Raw genomic sequence first — 16,013 nt, 5'->3', positions numbered from 1 at the left:
TCTTAAGATGGGAGGGGGAGGAACACAAATGGAGGGGTTGGGAAGTGGGGGAGGAAGATTTTAGAAGAGGGAGTGAAGGGGAGATTTGAGGAGAAAGGTCTGGGGAGAGCTTTTGAGAAGGGTGAGGGGAAGCTTGTGGGGGGGGGGGGGAAGAGAGTGAAATTAACTTTGAAGAGGGAGAGGGAGGGGTGATGGGGAAGCTTTGAGAAGGAGAGGAGATGATGGGGAAGGAGGGTTGGGTGGGGAAAGTGGAAGGATGAGACTGGGTAGTGGTATTGGAAAGATGGGAGTGGGTTGGGGGAGGAACAAGATTTGAGGGGGGTGTGAAGAGAGGAAAGGAGGAGCATGTTTGAGATGTTAAGGAGTGTGCTGAATGAGAGAGAGATGGAGATATTTGTGATATGGATGGAGATATGGAGAGAGACCACAGATGTTTGAACACCATACAGATTGGGATACCAGAGGAGGAGCTGTTTGTAAGGAAGAGGACAGCGGAGAGGTATGAAGAGAGGAGGTAGGATGAGGGACAAGTTAGGAGGAGTAAGGAGGGGGTAAACAGGGGAGGAGTTAGGAGGAAGTAGATTTAAGGAGGTGGGGTGAATTTGCACTGAAGTTGGGAAAGAAAGAACGATTGATGGAAGATGAACATGCATTTCAAAATGGGATTTTAAAAATTTGCAGGTGAGGGATACAGTTAAATAGGTTGGATGAGGGATGGAATATTGAAGAATTGAGAGAGTGGAAAAAAGAAACGTTGCAACAGATGGAATTTTTAGACACGGGATGAAAGAAAGGTCGAATTGAACAAAAGATTTTGAAGAAGAAGAACAGTGCAGAGAGAGGAAGTTGACGCATTGTGAGAGACCGTTTATATTTTTATTTTTGAAGATGAGGGAAGAGAGGGGCACAGTCAAGGAAAAGTTTGAAGAAAAGGTCGTGAAGGTGTGTGGTGAAAACCTTCACTGTCAGGGTGGGATTGGCAGGGAAGAGGGAGGAAGGATGAAGAAGTCAGGAGAGGAAGTCACGTGGTTACATGGGGAACTAGAGGGGGAGCACTCAGGAGAGTGCAAAACCTCCGCCGCCAATACTGCTGGGTCACTCAAGTGAACCTTATATCTTATTTATTAAATATGATGTCAACAGTGCTGACAGTTAGAGTTCTTTTCTCCAACATTTTTTTTTTGGGGGGGGGGTTGGAAATCACTTAAAACATGCAGAAATGCAAAAAAAAAAATTCCTTTTTCTCTAACAATTTTTTTTGGGGGGGGGCGGGGGAGGGACCAAGTCAAAAATCTAATGGCATGATCCTTGGACCATACCTAACCCCCCCCACCAAGTTTCGTCGAAATCCGTCAAGGAGTTTTTCCGTAATACTGTTCACAAACAAACAAACAAACAAACAAACAGAAAGGGGTGAAAACAGTAACCTCCAATCTTTGATGGCGGAGGTTCATAAGGTGAGAAGTGAAAATATTTTTTGTTGTTGTTTTTCAAATATATTTTAAGACATGAAACGGGGGGTATAGTTAGGAGGAATTGAAAGAGGGTAGAGGGAAAACTGGAGAAAATAAAAACTGATAACTAGAAGGGGAGCACTCGGGAGAGTGCAAAACCTCCGCCGCCAATACTGCTGGGTCACTCAAGTGAACCTTATATCTTATTCATTAAATATGATGTCAACAGTGCTGACAGTTATAGTTCTTTTCTCCAACATTTTTTTGGGGGGGGGGGTTGGAAATCACTTAAAACATGTAGAAATGCAAAAAAAAAAATCGAAATTTTGTTGAAAAAAAAGTTGCAAAAATTTTTTTTTTCTCCAACAATTATTTTTTTGGGGGGGGGGTTGGAAATCATTTAAAACATGTAGAGATGCAAAAAAATATTTTTTTTCTCTAAATTTTTTTGGGGGGGGTAATTTTATTGTGGGGGTTGGAAATCACTTAAAACATGTAGAAATGCAAAAAAAATTCTCTTTTTTTGGGGGGGTTACAATTTGGGGGGGGGGGTTGGAAATCACTTAAAACGTGTAGAAATGCAAAAAATAAACTAAATCGAAATTTTGTTGAAAAAAAGTTGCAAAATTTTTTTTCTCCAACAATTATTTTTTTTGGGGGGGGTTGGAAATCATTTAAAACATGTAGAGATGCAAAAATAATATTTTTTTTCTCTAAATTTTTTTGGGGGGGTAACAATTTTATTGGGGGGTTGGATATCACTTAAAACATGTAGAAATGCAAAAAAAATTATCTTTTTTTGGGGGGTAACAATTTGGGGGGGGGGGTTGGAAATCACTTAAAACATGCAGAAATGCAAAAAAAAATAATAAAAAAAAAATAATAAAAAATTCTCTAACAATTTTTTTTTGGGGGGGGGTTGGAAATTTAATGTTTAACCAAGTCCAAAATTTAATGGCATGATCCTTGGACCATACCTAACTCCCCCCCCACAAAGTTTCGTCGAAATCCGTCGAGGAGTTTTTCGGTAATACTGTTCACAAACAAACAAACAAACAAACAGAAAGGGGTGAAAACAGTAACCTCCATCCATCTTCGAAGATGGCGGAGGTTAATAAGGAGAATATAGAAATAAACACGATCGTGCACATCAATTGGAAGAAAGGCATCAGGGAAACCCGATATGAAGACACAAAAATTCACCAAATAGGATAAGTTTTTAAACGAAACCGAACTAGCAACACGGAGTAAACAAGGAGACAACAAGATAACAGTGAAAACGCGACTTAAAAAAACGACCGGAACACTTATCTTTGAGAAAGTCGGCAGAGACCCCCTGGAGAGAACTCACCGTCACTCAAGAACCAGAATCGGAACAAAATGATTTTGGCAATTTCATGAGCATGTCGTACACATTTAGCACAAAGGATGATCCTGACATTAAATATTCCGTTTCTTTCACAAAAAGGAGGCGAGTCATCGCCTGCATCCGGAACAAATTACAAATTCCCGCTCAAACCTGCATCAGCAGCACAGCATCGGAAACTTGCAGTGAAGCCACCTTTAGCACGAAAGAGAAAGGAAAGAAAATAGGAGTGAGAAGAAGAGGAATAAGATGAGGACAATGATGACAATGACAACGATGTGTTAAACGTGTACAAATTTCTCTTGAAGTATCACGTGGTGAAATAGTACCAATACAATTACAGTTTCAATACTGGAAGGGCACTCGGTAGTAGAGTGCATGCCTCCGCCAGTGGCTGAACAGTTTACGTTTTGTTTCCCACCGATCGGCTGGATCTGGATCCGGACCTGAACCAAAATCTAATCGGCTTGTTCTAGTCACCCAAACACTCATCCACCAAGTTTCGTTCGAATCCTTCCAAAACTTTTTTAAATATTGTGCTTTATATTGTTTTTAGCCCCCATCTCTCACTGGTGAAGAATCACTTTTGAAATTCTGGTATCCAGATCTGGATCTTTACTAAAATCGAATCATTTTGTCCTTAGCCTGGTGTTGACTTAGTGGTTAGGGTGGCTGGCTTGGGATAGTGGTTAGGGTGGCTGGCTTGGGATATTAGGGTCCTGAGTTCGAGCCACATTTTCCACTGAATTAACACCAGGTGGGGTTGACTCAGCCTGTTATCCTTTTGAGGTCGGTGAAATGAGTACCAGTGTACTGGTATAGGGGCACAGCATCAGCAGGATAGTTGCGCTCCAACAAAATGATAGTTACCTGCCAGTCAAGCTGCCATACGCAAGAATAAGATTTTGTCCTTGTCACACTCCCAACCTGTCCACCAAATTTCATCCGAATCCGTCGACAATCTTTTGAGATATTCTGTTCACAGAGACAGACAGATGGGGTGAAAACAAAACCTCCAGCCACCTTTGGTGGCGGACGTAACGACTGAGACCGAGACGCCCCGTGACTGCAGGTGAGCACAGATGGGCTTGGCATGGCTTGATCATGTTCTATCACAATGAAGAACAGGTCGTTTGACCATTTTGGAGCGAGTATCATGCAGTCACAACTTTTGGCAGCATTTCACACAACCACACAATGAGCAGTGCTAGGTTGAGCCACGATCTTGACTCTTTTAGTAGCTTGAAGATAATATATAAATTACCATTCTGATGGCGAATAATATTACTGTGCAAATCAAAGGTTTATGAGAACAAAGTGTGGTTGGAATCCTACACAGTGCAACGACAAGGTATGTATGTATCCTTGGAAATGGTCTAAAGGTTAGGTGCCATCTATATATTATGTATGCAAATGTGGCAGAACTTTTCATCTCCTCTCTCCCCAACCCCAGTTCTCTCTCCCCAACCCCAGTTCTCTCTCGATGATCTGTACACGATCCCTCCATTCCCTCCCCTTATTCTTCTACCCCAAAAACATTTTCCTTATGTTCTCTAATCCTATAATACCGGACTGCTATCCCATCACATACCACCTTTATGTCTCAATTTAACCCCCTCCGCATATAAGTAATAAGTAGGTAGAACCACGTAGCATTTGAATGGCTTTCCATGCACACATCACTAACCCGGTGCATTGGTGTCATTCGTGCTGAGAAACCCCAATGGACCCAACCGATAGTTGAAGTTCACCACAATGACCTTCCCACGGCTTGCTATCTCTTCCCCATCATACAGGTAGTTGTTGAGAAGGTTTGGACCCTTTCCGCTCCCAAAGAGGAAAGCACCTCCATAAATCCATACCATCACAGGAAGGTTCTTGGACACTGCATAGGGAAGGCAAAACGTCAGAGGACAAAAGCAGAATTGATGTGAAATGAGTTATTATAACTTTAAGTTTAGAAAATGAAAACATTCGATCTTAAAAAGGTGACACTGTAGAGGTTAACCAATTTACGAAGAAATCATAAACAAAACTTTTGCTGTTCACCTTGTGAGCCGCTCTGTGGTACCCAGAGGTCGAGGTAAAGACAGTCCTCACTCCCGCGAGTTCCCACCTGGCTCAGCATGATCTGGAAGCAGCGCTTACTGTAGTCGTAAGCCTCCAGTGTGCCTGCAAAAGCAACAACAAGGCAACCACCTCTACAGTAATCTCCAAAAAATAATTCCTTCACAGTTATCTCAACAAGCACTTTCTTAAACCCACTTGATTAGAACACAGCTTTAAAAGTGTTGTACCGTAAGTAGACTGAACGGGATTGCTGGGGGTAGGGGAGACTATAAAGTCGATATCAAATTAATTAATGGAAAACACATCAATGTTGTTGAGGAGTATATTACATATCATAGGTTCATGATAATGGAGGTGCATAAGGTGTCAACCATAGGTGACCTACCATTCCACCCTGGATGCGGTTTGGGTTTCTCGAAGCGACCTGGTGGAGCAGCAAATGGAATCCCCTTAAAGATATCCACGGAGGAGGAAAGACCCGTCTTGCGACTCTTTCCCTGCACGTAGCCATAGCGTGTATGGACCACACCAAGCTGCAAAACACACGAGGAGAACTTGCGTTATTGTGTGTGATTGCCTGCACCTTCAGGTCTACACTATAGTCCGGGAAGAGGCTGCATGGGAATAGAGCTAATTACGTGACAAACCAACCGATGCAGTGTTGGCCACAACGAGGCCACTCGTCAGGACGATGAGCGTAAGAAGGACCATGGTTTCTCCGAATAACCAGTGGCTCCTTTCCCACGAGGCTCTTATATTTGCTGCAGACCTCAGGTGCTGGAATTATCTATTTATAGGGCAGCAGTAAAGTTGGAAACACCACAGCCTGAACAGCTGACCCCAATCACCATAAACACAATTAAACACCATAAATATAAAGCCAACTGGAACTCGGTTGGGAGCAGAGTCGGAGTGAAAAACAGCTCGGTTATAGTTTAGCTTTTGTACAGAGACTGTGGCAAAGCATTGCTTGGATCAACAGAATGTTAATCGGACATTGTATAGTCAGCCAAATCGATGTGGGAACAATGAAGTAAATCGTTAAAATACAGTAGGGGCAATATCACCTGGGAACTCACCTGGGAGAACAATGATACCGAGGAGGAAGTCAATATGGGATGGAATCAGCAAAATGTACCAATGAACCAATGTTATAACAAATTCCTGTTTTTTTGGGGGGGAGGGGGTACCCCCATCTCCTCCCCCGACCCAAAAACCCCCTCAGACCCCGAATTTTCAAATAGCATGAGCAAACTTTCAAATAGCAAGCATGAGCAAACGTAAACCCCGGTGCAGACCGGTGATGAAGGTTGTGGTCAAGTTTCATCAAAATCGTGCGTGGCGCTTCAGAGAAGAAGTTGCAAGTGTTTACACTGACTGACTGACTGACTGACTGACTGACTGACTGACAAACGGACAGACTGACGGATGACACTCCATCCCAAAAGCTCCCCAGAACTACGTTTCAGGTGACCTAAAAAAGGAATGATCAGTTTACTCTAAAGGAGACCAGAGACGGGATGGTTTACCAAAACAGAACTAATCAATGAATACATTCAAACATCACAAAGTATTTCTTTTGCAACAATATAATAAAAAGTAACAATATTCATTGATAAAAAATATCTGGTTATAGTTTTGACACGAGTGTGTTTTTAAGCAGTGATTCCGCTTCAATATTTGGGTATTTCCTTCGTTCGAGCCATCCGTCCATCCATCAAAAATTAAGAAGCCGAATCTCTCTAATCCACCATGTTTAATTCCAAAGACTTCTAAGGTGTAATTGCAGAGGCTTCCAAAGGGTTATTATAGAGTGAAATTCTAAAGGGTTATTCTCGAGTGTAATACTAAAGGGTTTTTCTGGAGTGTAATTCTAAAGGTAAGGGTAATTGTCGAAGTGTAATTCTAAAGGGTAATTCTAGAGTGCAATATGAAAGGGTTTTTCTAGTGTGTAATACGAAAGGGTTTTTTTGGAGTGTAATTCTAAAGGGTAATTCTCGAAGTGTAATTCTAGAGTGTAATACTAAAGGGTTATTCTGGAGTGTAATTCTAAAGGGTTATTCTCCAAAGGGTAATTCTAATTACATGACAAACCAACTGTCGTAGGTCATGTGGTGTGGTAGCCATGTTGGAAAATTCTAAAGGATAATTCTAGAGTGTAATACTAAAGGGTTATTCTAGAGTGTAATATTAAAGGGTTTTTTTGGAGTGTAATTATAAAGGGTAATTCTCGAAGTGTAATTCTAAAGGGTAATTCTGGAGTGTAATACTAAAGGGTTATTCTGGAGTGTAATACTAAAGGGTTATTCTGGAGTGTAATACTAAAGGGTTATTCTGGAGTGTAATACTAAAGGGTTATTCTGGAGTGTAATACTAAAGGGTTATTCTGGAGTGTAATACTAAAGGGTTATTCTGGAGTGTAATACTAAAGGGTTATTCTGGAGTGTAATATGAAAGGGTTTTTTTGGAGTGCAATTCTGAAGGGTAATTGTCGAAGTGTAATTCTAAAGGGTTATTCTGGAGTGTAATTCTAAAGGGTTATTCTAGAGTGTAATATGAAAGGGTTTTTCTGGAGTGTAATATGAAAGGGTTTTTCTGGAGTGTAATACAAAAGGGTTTTTTTGGAGGGTAATTCTAAAGGGTAATTCTAGAGTGTAATACTAAAAGGGTTATTCTGGAGTATAATTCTAAAGGGATGTTCTGGAATAATTCTGAAGGGTTGTTCTGGAGTGTAATTCTAAAGGGACGTTCTCGAGTAATTCTAAAGGGTAATTCTGAAGGGTAATTCTCGAGTGAAATTCTAAAGAGTGATTCGAAAGGGTAATTCGAAAGGGTTATTCTTGAGTGTAATTCTAAATGGTTATTCTTGAGTGTCATTCTGGAGTGTCATTCTGGAGTGTCATTCTGGAGTGTAATTCTAAAGGGTATTATTCGTTTCTTGGCTTTGATTATATACCTTTTAAAATGCCAAACTGAACTGCTTCCTTCAACACGTGCATTTTTTTTTAAAAACGAGTGACTTGCAGATCTTTAAACAAGTACATCGCCTTTTCCTTGGTAGCTCATTGATTTTACTTCTATTGTTTTAAACTGCGAAACAGATACAGTTTTTCTCTCATCAAAGCACAAACGAAGATATAGGGGATCAGCATTCTATGATCAGACACAAATTGTCATTCAATGAAAGCCCTTTTTTAAGCCATGGGCATGACGACCAGTGCAATATCTCCATCATACCGAATTTTTTTGAAAAGGAACAGTGAATAACAGTGTTGCTGGTTCTCCAACTTCTAACTACTACTACTACTACTAGTACTACTTTAGCTACCCCAAATTTGAGTTTGTTTTGGGTGCCGGCGATAACTTGCCGCCTCTTCATTAAGGACATTGTGGGATCTTTAACGTCCACCAACTAATGCTCGCAGACGGGCTGTGTGGCTTATAACCTCCATCCGAGGGATGGCACACCAATTGATTCCTCACACTGCGTGCGAAACACCAGGATGGCAGTTTTAGCTGGGACAGGATTCAAACCCCGGGTTGACCTGTCAAAGGAGGTCATGCATGTACCTCAAAGAACTACCCTGCCATGAGCCCCTTTTTCAATATACGTACACATACAGCTAGATTTCTTTGCCCAATTGAGGGGGGAGTATGTGGAGTGAGCAGGCATTGTGGGGAGTTTTCTCACAAAATTTTAGATCCAATGGTGCGAAAATCAAGAACAAAACGGTGCAAGTGGTGTATGGACCGATGTTATTGTTACCACTGTGACAGACAATCTACACAAAAATGCCCATGAAATACAATGTAAATGTTGCCTTGCATGTACATATACAGTGTTTACCCCCAAATACGTCATGGTGGGTTTCTGTCCTGTTTATGAATCCTGGTGTTATCCCCTGTACCTCTATTTGTTGTAGCCAGTATTTATGTACATACGTCAGTATGTGACATATTGCCACTGAATTTAACCACAGTTGTCCCATGGTGTTTTGGAGCCAGGTATTCAGCCGACAGAGAGAAATGAATGAGTGCTCTGCTTGGCACGAAGTAAGGCCAAAGGCACATTTGCCACTGTGGCCATGGGGTCTCCAAAATCTACGGCCACTAGCAATTCTACGGCAGCCGCAGTATTTCCACGGTCACACAATGTAGCAGTCACATATGTTTTTATTTTTCGAGGAGCTGCACGGCGTATTTATAAATTGTGGAGACCGAAAACGTGGGGGTGCCGTACGGTCTTTGATTTGATGTTGCACGGTAACCTTAGGGCGTTCCTGTGGCGGCCATATCATTTTCAAGGCAGACGCAAGGTGCCCGCAAGGTGACCACAAGGCGACCGCAGGGGGGCCCTAAGGCGAACGTGCGCCAGACGGACGGTAACGAGTGGGTTCTTTTTTTTTTTATTTTTTTAACAGTTCTTTTGTTTCGGCTTGTCGAATTGCTACGGGGAACATAGAAATGAAAAAAGTTATAACTCCGCACTATAATTCCACGGCGACCCTACGGCCTGTAAAATATAGCCATATGGTGTAGGGCCACCCTGAGGACACCTCAGAAACTGCGGCCGCCACACGTTTCTGTCAATTCAGAGGGCGTATGGCCACCGTATCCTCGCGGTCGAGTAAATGTGACTTAGGCCTAACAGGTGCAAACCAGCAGTAACCGCTGAAGTTTCTCCACCTGGTAGAAAAGATACCTAATATCAGGTGACATGGCAGTGAGTGGTATCAAAAACAGTTTAGGGTGGAAATTATGCTGGACATTTTGAACTGGATCGGAAGTGCTTCAGTCCAGTTCATCATACATACTGATGCGATTTTTGTCCACTGTGGAAGTTCACATTGTTGTTTCCAAACACTGATATACAGCCAACCCAGTAGTTGATGCTGTGTTCAGTAGCTCATCTCGCTGCTGAAGGGCAGTGTCTACAATTGTGAAGAATGCTTGTCTGGAGTGCTCCACTCAGGGGTGGATCCAGGGGGAGGCACACTTAGCGTGCCCCATCCTATCACCCCACCCCTCCCGTCAAAAACGATTTTTTTTTTAATGCCTCCGCAGACGAAGTCGCTGAAGGCATTATGTTTTCAGGTTGTCTACCCGTGGGTACGTCTGTACGTGTACATCGTCCATGCTAATTTTCTCCGTTTTCTCTGCCACCGCTTCTCCGATTGACACAAAATTTTCACCATCGGTGCAACTACTCATGTAGAATATTTTAATAATAATTATGGCGTCGTAGGTCATGTGGTGTGGCAGCCATGTTGGAAAAAAGGAAAAACTTTGGACCTCTGTACCTCTGAAACCACTACATGGAAAAATTGAAACTTGACACATGTGAAATACTCCCCATGCGAAACAAGTCTAATTTTTTTGATGATGTCATAGGTGGCTTCATTGTGACATCAAAATTGCATACATCGAATGCTTTATCTTATCGGTGTGAAAAATTTTGAGGGTCATCTTGGGCTAAATTGTAATTGACAAAAAATGACATCATCGGTCATGTGCTCTGGCAGCCATTTTTTGTTGACATAAAAGCCTTCACAAATCCTCTCCGAAACTTTACAGGTATTATCGCCTATCCATGAGGACCAAAAAGTTCTCCACCTGTGACAGCACAGGTGACTTGGTTTGGCAAGTTTGATTTTTTGAAGAATAAACCTTTAAAATAATGTTCTCCAGAACAGCTGGACTGATCGAGGGGAAACTTCGCCCACATGTTCCCCAAGCCTTACGGAGACCAGGGTGTTAACAAATAATTAAAAGGTCACATGGCCTGGCAGCCATAATAGATTCAACAAAAAAATCATAAAAAAACATATTTATCTTGAACCGCTTCATAAATTCATGTTAAACTTCACAATTAATCCATGACTCATGGGGAATATATTTTAAATTTCAACCTGCTTGGACACATGGTCTGGTAGCCATAATAATTATTTAATACTAGCAAATACTACCCGTCGCTTTTCTGATGTGAATACTGAAGGGGAGGGGGATAAAAAGAGGGGGGTGAAGAGGGAGAGAGGGGTGGGGGAGAGAGAGGGGAAGGAGGAGCGCAGAGGGGTGTGGGAGCGAGGAGGGAGGGAGAGTGAGGAAGGGTGGGGGAAGGGAAGACAGCATGAGGTGGAGCATTAATTACGATTTATACTGTCCATCGACATGATTCTGCATAGAATAACAGTGAAAATTGAAACAAAATGTCGGAAAATCCATTTTATACCGGTCATACTACAAATACCATTCAGAGACAAATGCCACCTGGACACATCCAGAGCCAAGCCGTCTGGAGACTAACACCACCTGAAGAAAAACTCCCGTCTGGACATAAACATTACCCGGAGACGTCCAGAGACAAACTCCCATCTGGACATAAACACCGACCGCCCGGACACGTCTGGAAAAAAATACCGCCCAGACACATCCGGAGACAAACACCGCCTGGAGACAACCACTGCTCAGGCACACCCAGAGACAAAACCTGGCGGATGCATCAGGAGACAAACACTGCCCAGACACGCTGTTACGTACATCCTCTTTTTTCCTCAGAGCAAGTGCCCCACAAGTATACGTAGGGTCACATGGCAGACAAGTAAAACATTGACTTTCAACTTTTCTGTCAATTGACAACCAGTGCACAACATAAAACAGAAGCAAACTAGAACGAGCACTCATAGAACTTATGGAGTAATGTCTGTGTGACCAGGGCTTGATGTGCTAGTCTCCAATTCAGGTCTCCAGTTCGCCCAAGAGTTGGAGAACTATACATTTTGTTCCACACTAGAGTTAAAAAAGCTCCAGCAGGTAAGGTCTCATTCCACCGATTTTTCAACAGTTTTGTAAAACCAGGTGTACATGCTTCCAGACATATGTTGTAGATAGCCGTTTTCCCCATGACGTGAAACACACCAATTTCCTCTAAGTTTGAGGAGAACACACCCTCTTGGTTTTTTGAGGCAATTTGAAGTTCAGGGAAATAGAGATGTGAGTCTACCACTTCATCCACACCAGTCCACCCAATGTTTAGTCCATGAAAGGTTTGAATTACTGCTTTCAAGACATTTTCCACAATACGAGCAGAACGAACACCAGTTTTTATTGAAAGTGAGCTTACAGGTAGCCAGGCATTCAAGGATGGATGCAACAGGTCTCCCACTCTGTTTATTCCAACACTGGTGAAACAATGCATTAACAACCTGGAGGTTGAAATTCTAGAGAATAAAGGATTCCGAACTAATGGCTCATGTACAAACTTTTGGGCATCGTATGATACCTCTAAACGTTGCACTGCGAGGACTTGCCAAGCATTCAAAAGGCTCAAAAAAAAACAAAAAAACTGGGGAGCTGAGACATGTCAACGTGTTGCAGGACGATGAGGAAAAGTTCACGGTCATGTTTCAGACCTTCCACTTTCTGCAAACAGGCGCTTGTGAGAGGTCGCTAAGGAACACACTCACTTTACAGTAGGCGCTTAATCGTGGAAATCCGGAATGCCATTATCCGACTTGGGATATGCATCAGATTTTGACCACCTGCATTTCAGGGTCTGCAGACCATGTCTGGGCCCAGCCAATGGTGACCACCCCAGAAAAAAAAAAAATCAGTCGAACCCTCTGAATGCCTGTGACCAAGTATCTCGGAGGTTCAAGTGGGATAACTCTATGCTAAATAAATGGAACCACCAGGTTGTTTATGATTGACACCCGTGTCTTAAGCGAGAGAAGTTGGTACAATCTTCTCCACCTTGCCAGTTTCAATTCAATTTTTTCCAGGAAGTTCTCCCAATTTTTTTGTTCATACGCTTCAATTCCTATAAATAAGCCTAAATATTTAAACCCCTCACTACTCCACTGTATTCCTCCTGGTAAAACAGGCAGGGACGAGGAAGGCGATCTGGGGCCCACCCAAAAAGCTACACTTTTTTCCAATTTACCCTTGCAGTAGAAGCAAGCTCAAACTGGGTAAGGCAACAAGAGACCTCAGAAACATCTTTTTGATTTGCAATAGCAACACAAATATTATCAGCATAAGCTGAAACGACGACTTTGGAGTTTTGTGAAAGAGAGACTCCTAACACTGAGTTCCGAATAAAACTAATAAAGGTTCAATGGATAGATTGTAGAGCATGCCTGATAGCGCACAGCCCTGACGGATGCCTCGCTGAAAGGGGAAAGGGTAACAAAGACTATTATTAACCTTCAGCAGACAAGATGCATTTTTGTACAATAACTTAACATAAGCAATAAATTTTTCCCCAAACCCTGTTCTCCTTAATACATCAAACAAAAAAGAATGGTTAACACTGTCAAAAGCTTTTTCTTGGTCTAAAAGTAATAAATCAAAACCAGGAGATGTAGTTCGACCGAGACTGATCAAGTCTCGCCAAAAAAAATATTATCGTATATGGAACGTTCTGGAACACAGTATGATTGATCAGTGCCAATCAAGAAAGAGATTACTTCCTTTAGACGGGTTGCAAGTGCTTTTGACAATATTTTATAGTCCGTGTTGAGGAGTGACACAGGCCGCCAATTTGCGGTCTCATGCAGGTTTCCTTTCTTCGGAAGGAGACACAAAACTGCCCTCCGGCAGCTCAATGGCAATTCACCTTGTTCAACACTCTCCTGAAAGATCTCAAGAAGAGTAGGGCCTAGAATGTCCCAGAAAGCCTTATAAAATTCAGCCGGAAGGCCGTCTAGTCCAGGGGCTTTCCCATCCTTGCTATCCTTGAGCGCAGCAGTAAGTTCTCCAAGAGGAAAGCCAGGCTCAAGCAATTGTTGTTGGTCTTCAGACAGAGAAGGGAGCTGTTCAAGCATTGGCTTCCTGTTCTCCTTATTCACAGCTCTTATTGCAAAGAGTTTAGAAAAATAGTCTTGTAGTTCATGCTTGATATCACTCTGGGAGGTCAACAAATCACCACCAGAAGAGCGCAAAGCATGGATTTGTTGAGAGGTCTTGACCATTTTTTCCAAATTGAAGAATCCTTTGTTTGGTGTGTCAAGTTGGATTTTTTTCGTTCCGCAGTCGGAAGACAGCACCGGCCGCCCGCTCTTTCACCATTTCAGCCAGAAGGGTCCTTTTCTCCGACAACTGCTGGATATTCACGCGAGACAATCCAGTTTTCTGCTCACAGATAAGTATGTCGTTTTTTAAAACAGATATCACACCAAAAGCGCTGTATGTGCTGTAAGAGCAGTATTGCTGGCAAAAACATTTGATTTGGGACTTTGTGCAGTCCCACCATTGTCTTAAGTTCAAATATGAACCATTTTGTGACTCGCATTTTTCCCAAACAATTTTAAAAGCCATTATCAGTAAAATGTGCACTTTGTAAAAGTTTCAAATTAAAAGTCCAATATGCACCTCCACAGACATGATGAGGACACCATAACCACCATAACAATCATGTGATGATCGGAAAAATCAGACGGCCTTATATAAGAGTTCTTAACAATGTTTACCATTTCATGATTAACAAAATCTGTCGAGGCGAGCCATCGTCAAAACATTTCTTGATGCACAAACCCATGTATACTGACGGAATTTACGATTTTGTACCCGCCACACATACACCAGTTTAAACCTTTTGACTAGCTGTGCCAAACGCCTTGCACTGGGTGGATGAGGCTCACAAGTGTTCCGATCAAGTTGTGGGTCAAGGGTGCAGTTGTAGTCACCCACCAGACACAACAACATGGTTAAGTCAATGGTGCTTACAACTCTGCCAACTTGTACAGAAAGGCACCTCTTTCAGAGTTAGCACTAGGACAGTAAACATTTGCCATGCAAATCTTTAGGTTACTACTGACAAATTGCACAGACAGTAAGTAACCTTTGCAAATTTCCTTACAAGTTATCGCCGAAGGCTGAAGTCGAGGATGCAACACTATTACCACACCAGCCTTGGCCTCAACAAGCGCACTCGAGAAAAAAGACAACCTTTAAAGATCTTACACCACTCATCCTCAGAAGACTGATTTGCATGCGTCTCCTGTAGCATTAGCACATCAATTTTTTTCATTTTGGAAGAGCTGAAATACCTGGAGGCGACGCACACAACTGCAGCCTCCATTGATGTTCAGGGATGCTACTTTTATCTCCATTCTGTTAGTTATTCTTGAAGCTCTTTACCAGCCCGAGTAACACATTTCCTTAACCTTTGGAACTGAGGATCTGACATGTTAACCTGATAAGGATCACGAATCATACTCCTTGCAGTTTTAATGAAATCGTGTAAATTCAGCAAGTAATCTTTGATTTTTATGTATCTTTTCCTGAATGTCTCATCCAGGAATTTAATCACATTTTCTTGAGACACTTAGGTTGTGTCGTTTCCCCCCTCATCCTCTTGAGAGCTTAAAGCACTAAAATGTGGGGTAGAAGAGGTTTCATCTGAATCAAGTGCTTCATCTATGGCCTCTCCAATTACTTGTGGAACACTTACTTTTGGCTCAACAGAAAGTTCTGCTCTGTTTATGGACCCCTTCGAATTTGCCTTGTCCATGTCCTTCCCCTCTACAACCCTTACATCATCATCTGTGAGGGAGGGTTGACATTTAACTCACAGGGATTTCCCCCTTTATCTATTTCTCCATCACTGTCAGACACAGCTATTAACTCGTCTGAACAAGTTTGGCTAACAGGACAAACACTTAAAACATCCTGAGATACCTCACTGTTCTCTGTGTCCCACTCGGAGTCAGCCAGTGGAGCAAGCGAAGTTTCCACATCCGCACACGGCTCCGGTTCCACCAAGGGGTTTCCAATGTGACACGTACCTTGGAGATTCACCGAGCCTGACACGATCTGGACCTTATTCTTCTCCTTAGCATCAAAGGCATCAACATTTGTCCGTTTTTGGCCTTTTTTCCTGGTGTCCGTAACAGATACCTCCATATCGTCCACACTGTCCTGTACAGTGGATGGTAAAGGAGAGGAAGCAACCACTTTCACCTCCTCGTTTGGTGGGGGTGGATTAATTACGTCACGATTACACACCCTCTCTCCAACGCCGGTCGGGGTGGATGAGTCCAATTCGTCGTTAACACCTCAGCCGGTGGGGGAGCGGGGTGAGGCTCCCGATTCACCTCCTCCCCATTAGTTTGTGGTGAGGAAGA

At 42.5% G+C, this 16,013-nt stretch overlaps 1 protein-coding gene across 2 annotated transcripts in view; it reads right to left on the bottom strand.

Moving 5' to 3' along the window:
* CEL (carboxyl ester lipase) overlaps nt 1-15,807 on the bottom strand; it is a 39,204-nt gene extending 23,397 nt beyond the window's left edge. The window contains exons 1-4 of one of the 2 annotated variants that reach the window (XM_085855676.1): nt 15,568-15,807; nt 5,276-5,423; nt 4,870-4,992; nt 4,508-4,705 (exon numbers count right to left, since the gene is read on the bottom strand). In XM_085855676.1, coding sequence (XP_085711802.1) covers nt 4,508-4,705; nt 4,870-4,992; nt 5,276-5,423; nt 15,568-15,792 — 694 coding nt within the window. In that variant the 5' untranslated portion in view covers nt 15,793-15,807. Of the gene's footprint in view, nt 1-4,507; nt 4,706-4,869; nt 4,993-5,275; nt 5,424-5,541; nt 5,665-15,567 lie in introns of those variants that run through there. The other variant, XM_085855677.1, reaches the window with a different exon arrangement.
* Between the last annotated feature and the right edge of the window lie 206 nt (nt 15,808-16,013).

This window comes from Eptatretus burgeri, chromosome 14 (genome assembly GCF_056783735.1).
Source record: "Eptatretus burgeri isolate ZD-2024b chromosome 14, Ebu_testis_v1, whole genome shotgun sequence".
NCBI lineage: Eukaryota > Metazoa > Chordata > Myxini > Myxiniformes > Myxinidae > Eptatretus > Eptatretus burgeri.
Note: the sequence above shows the minus strand (reverse complement) of the source record. Positions and strands in the feature narration are given on the sequence as shown.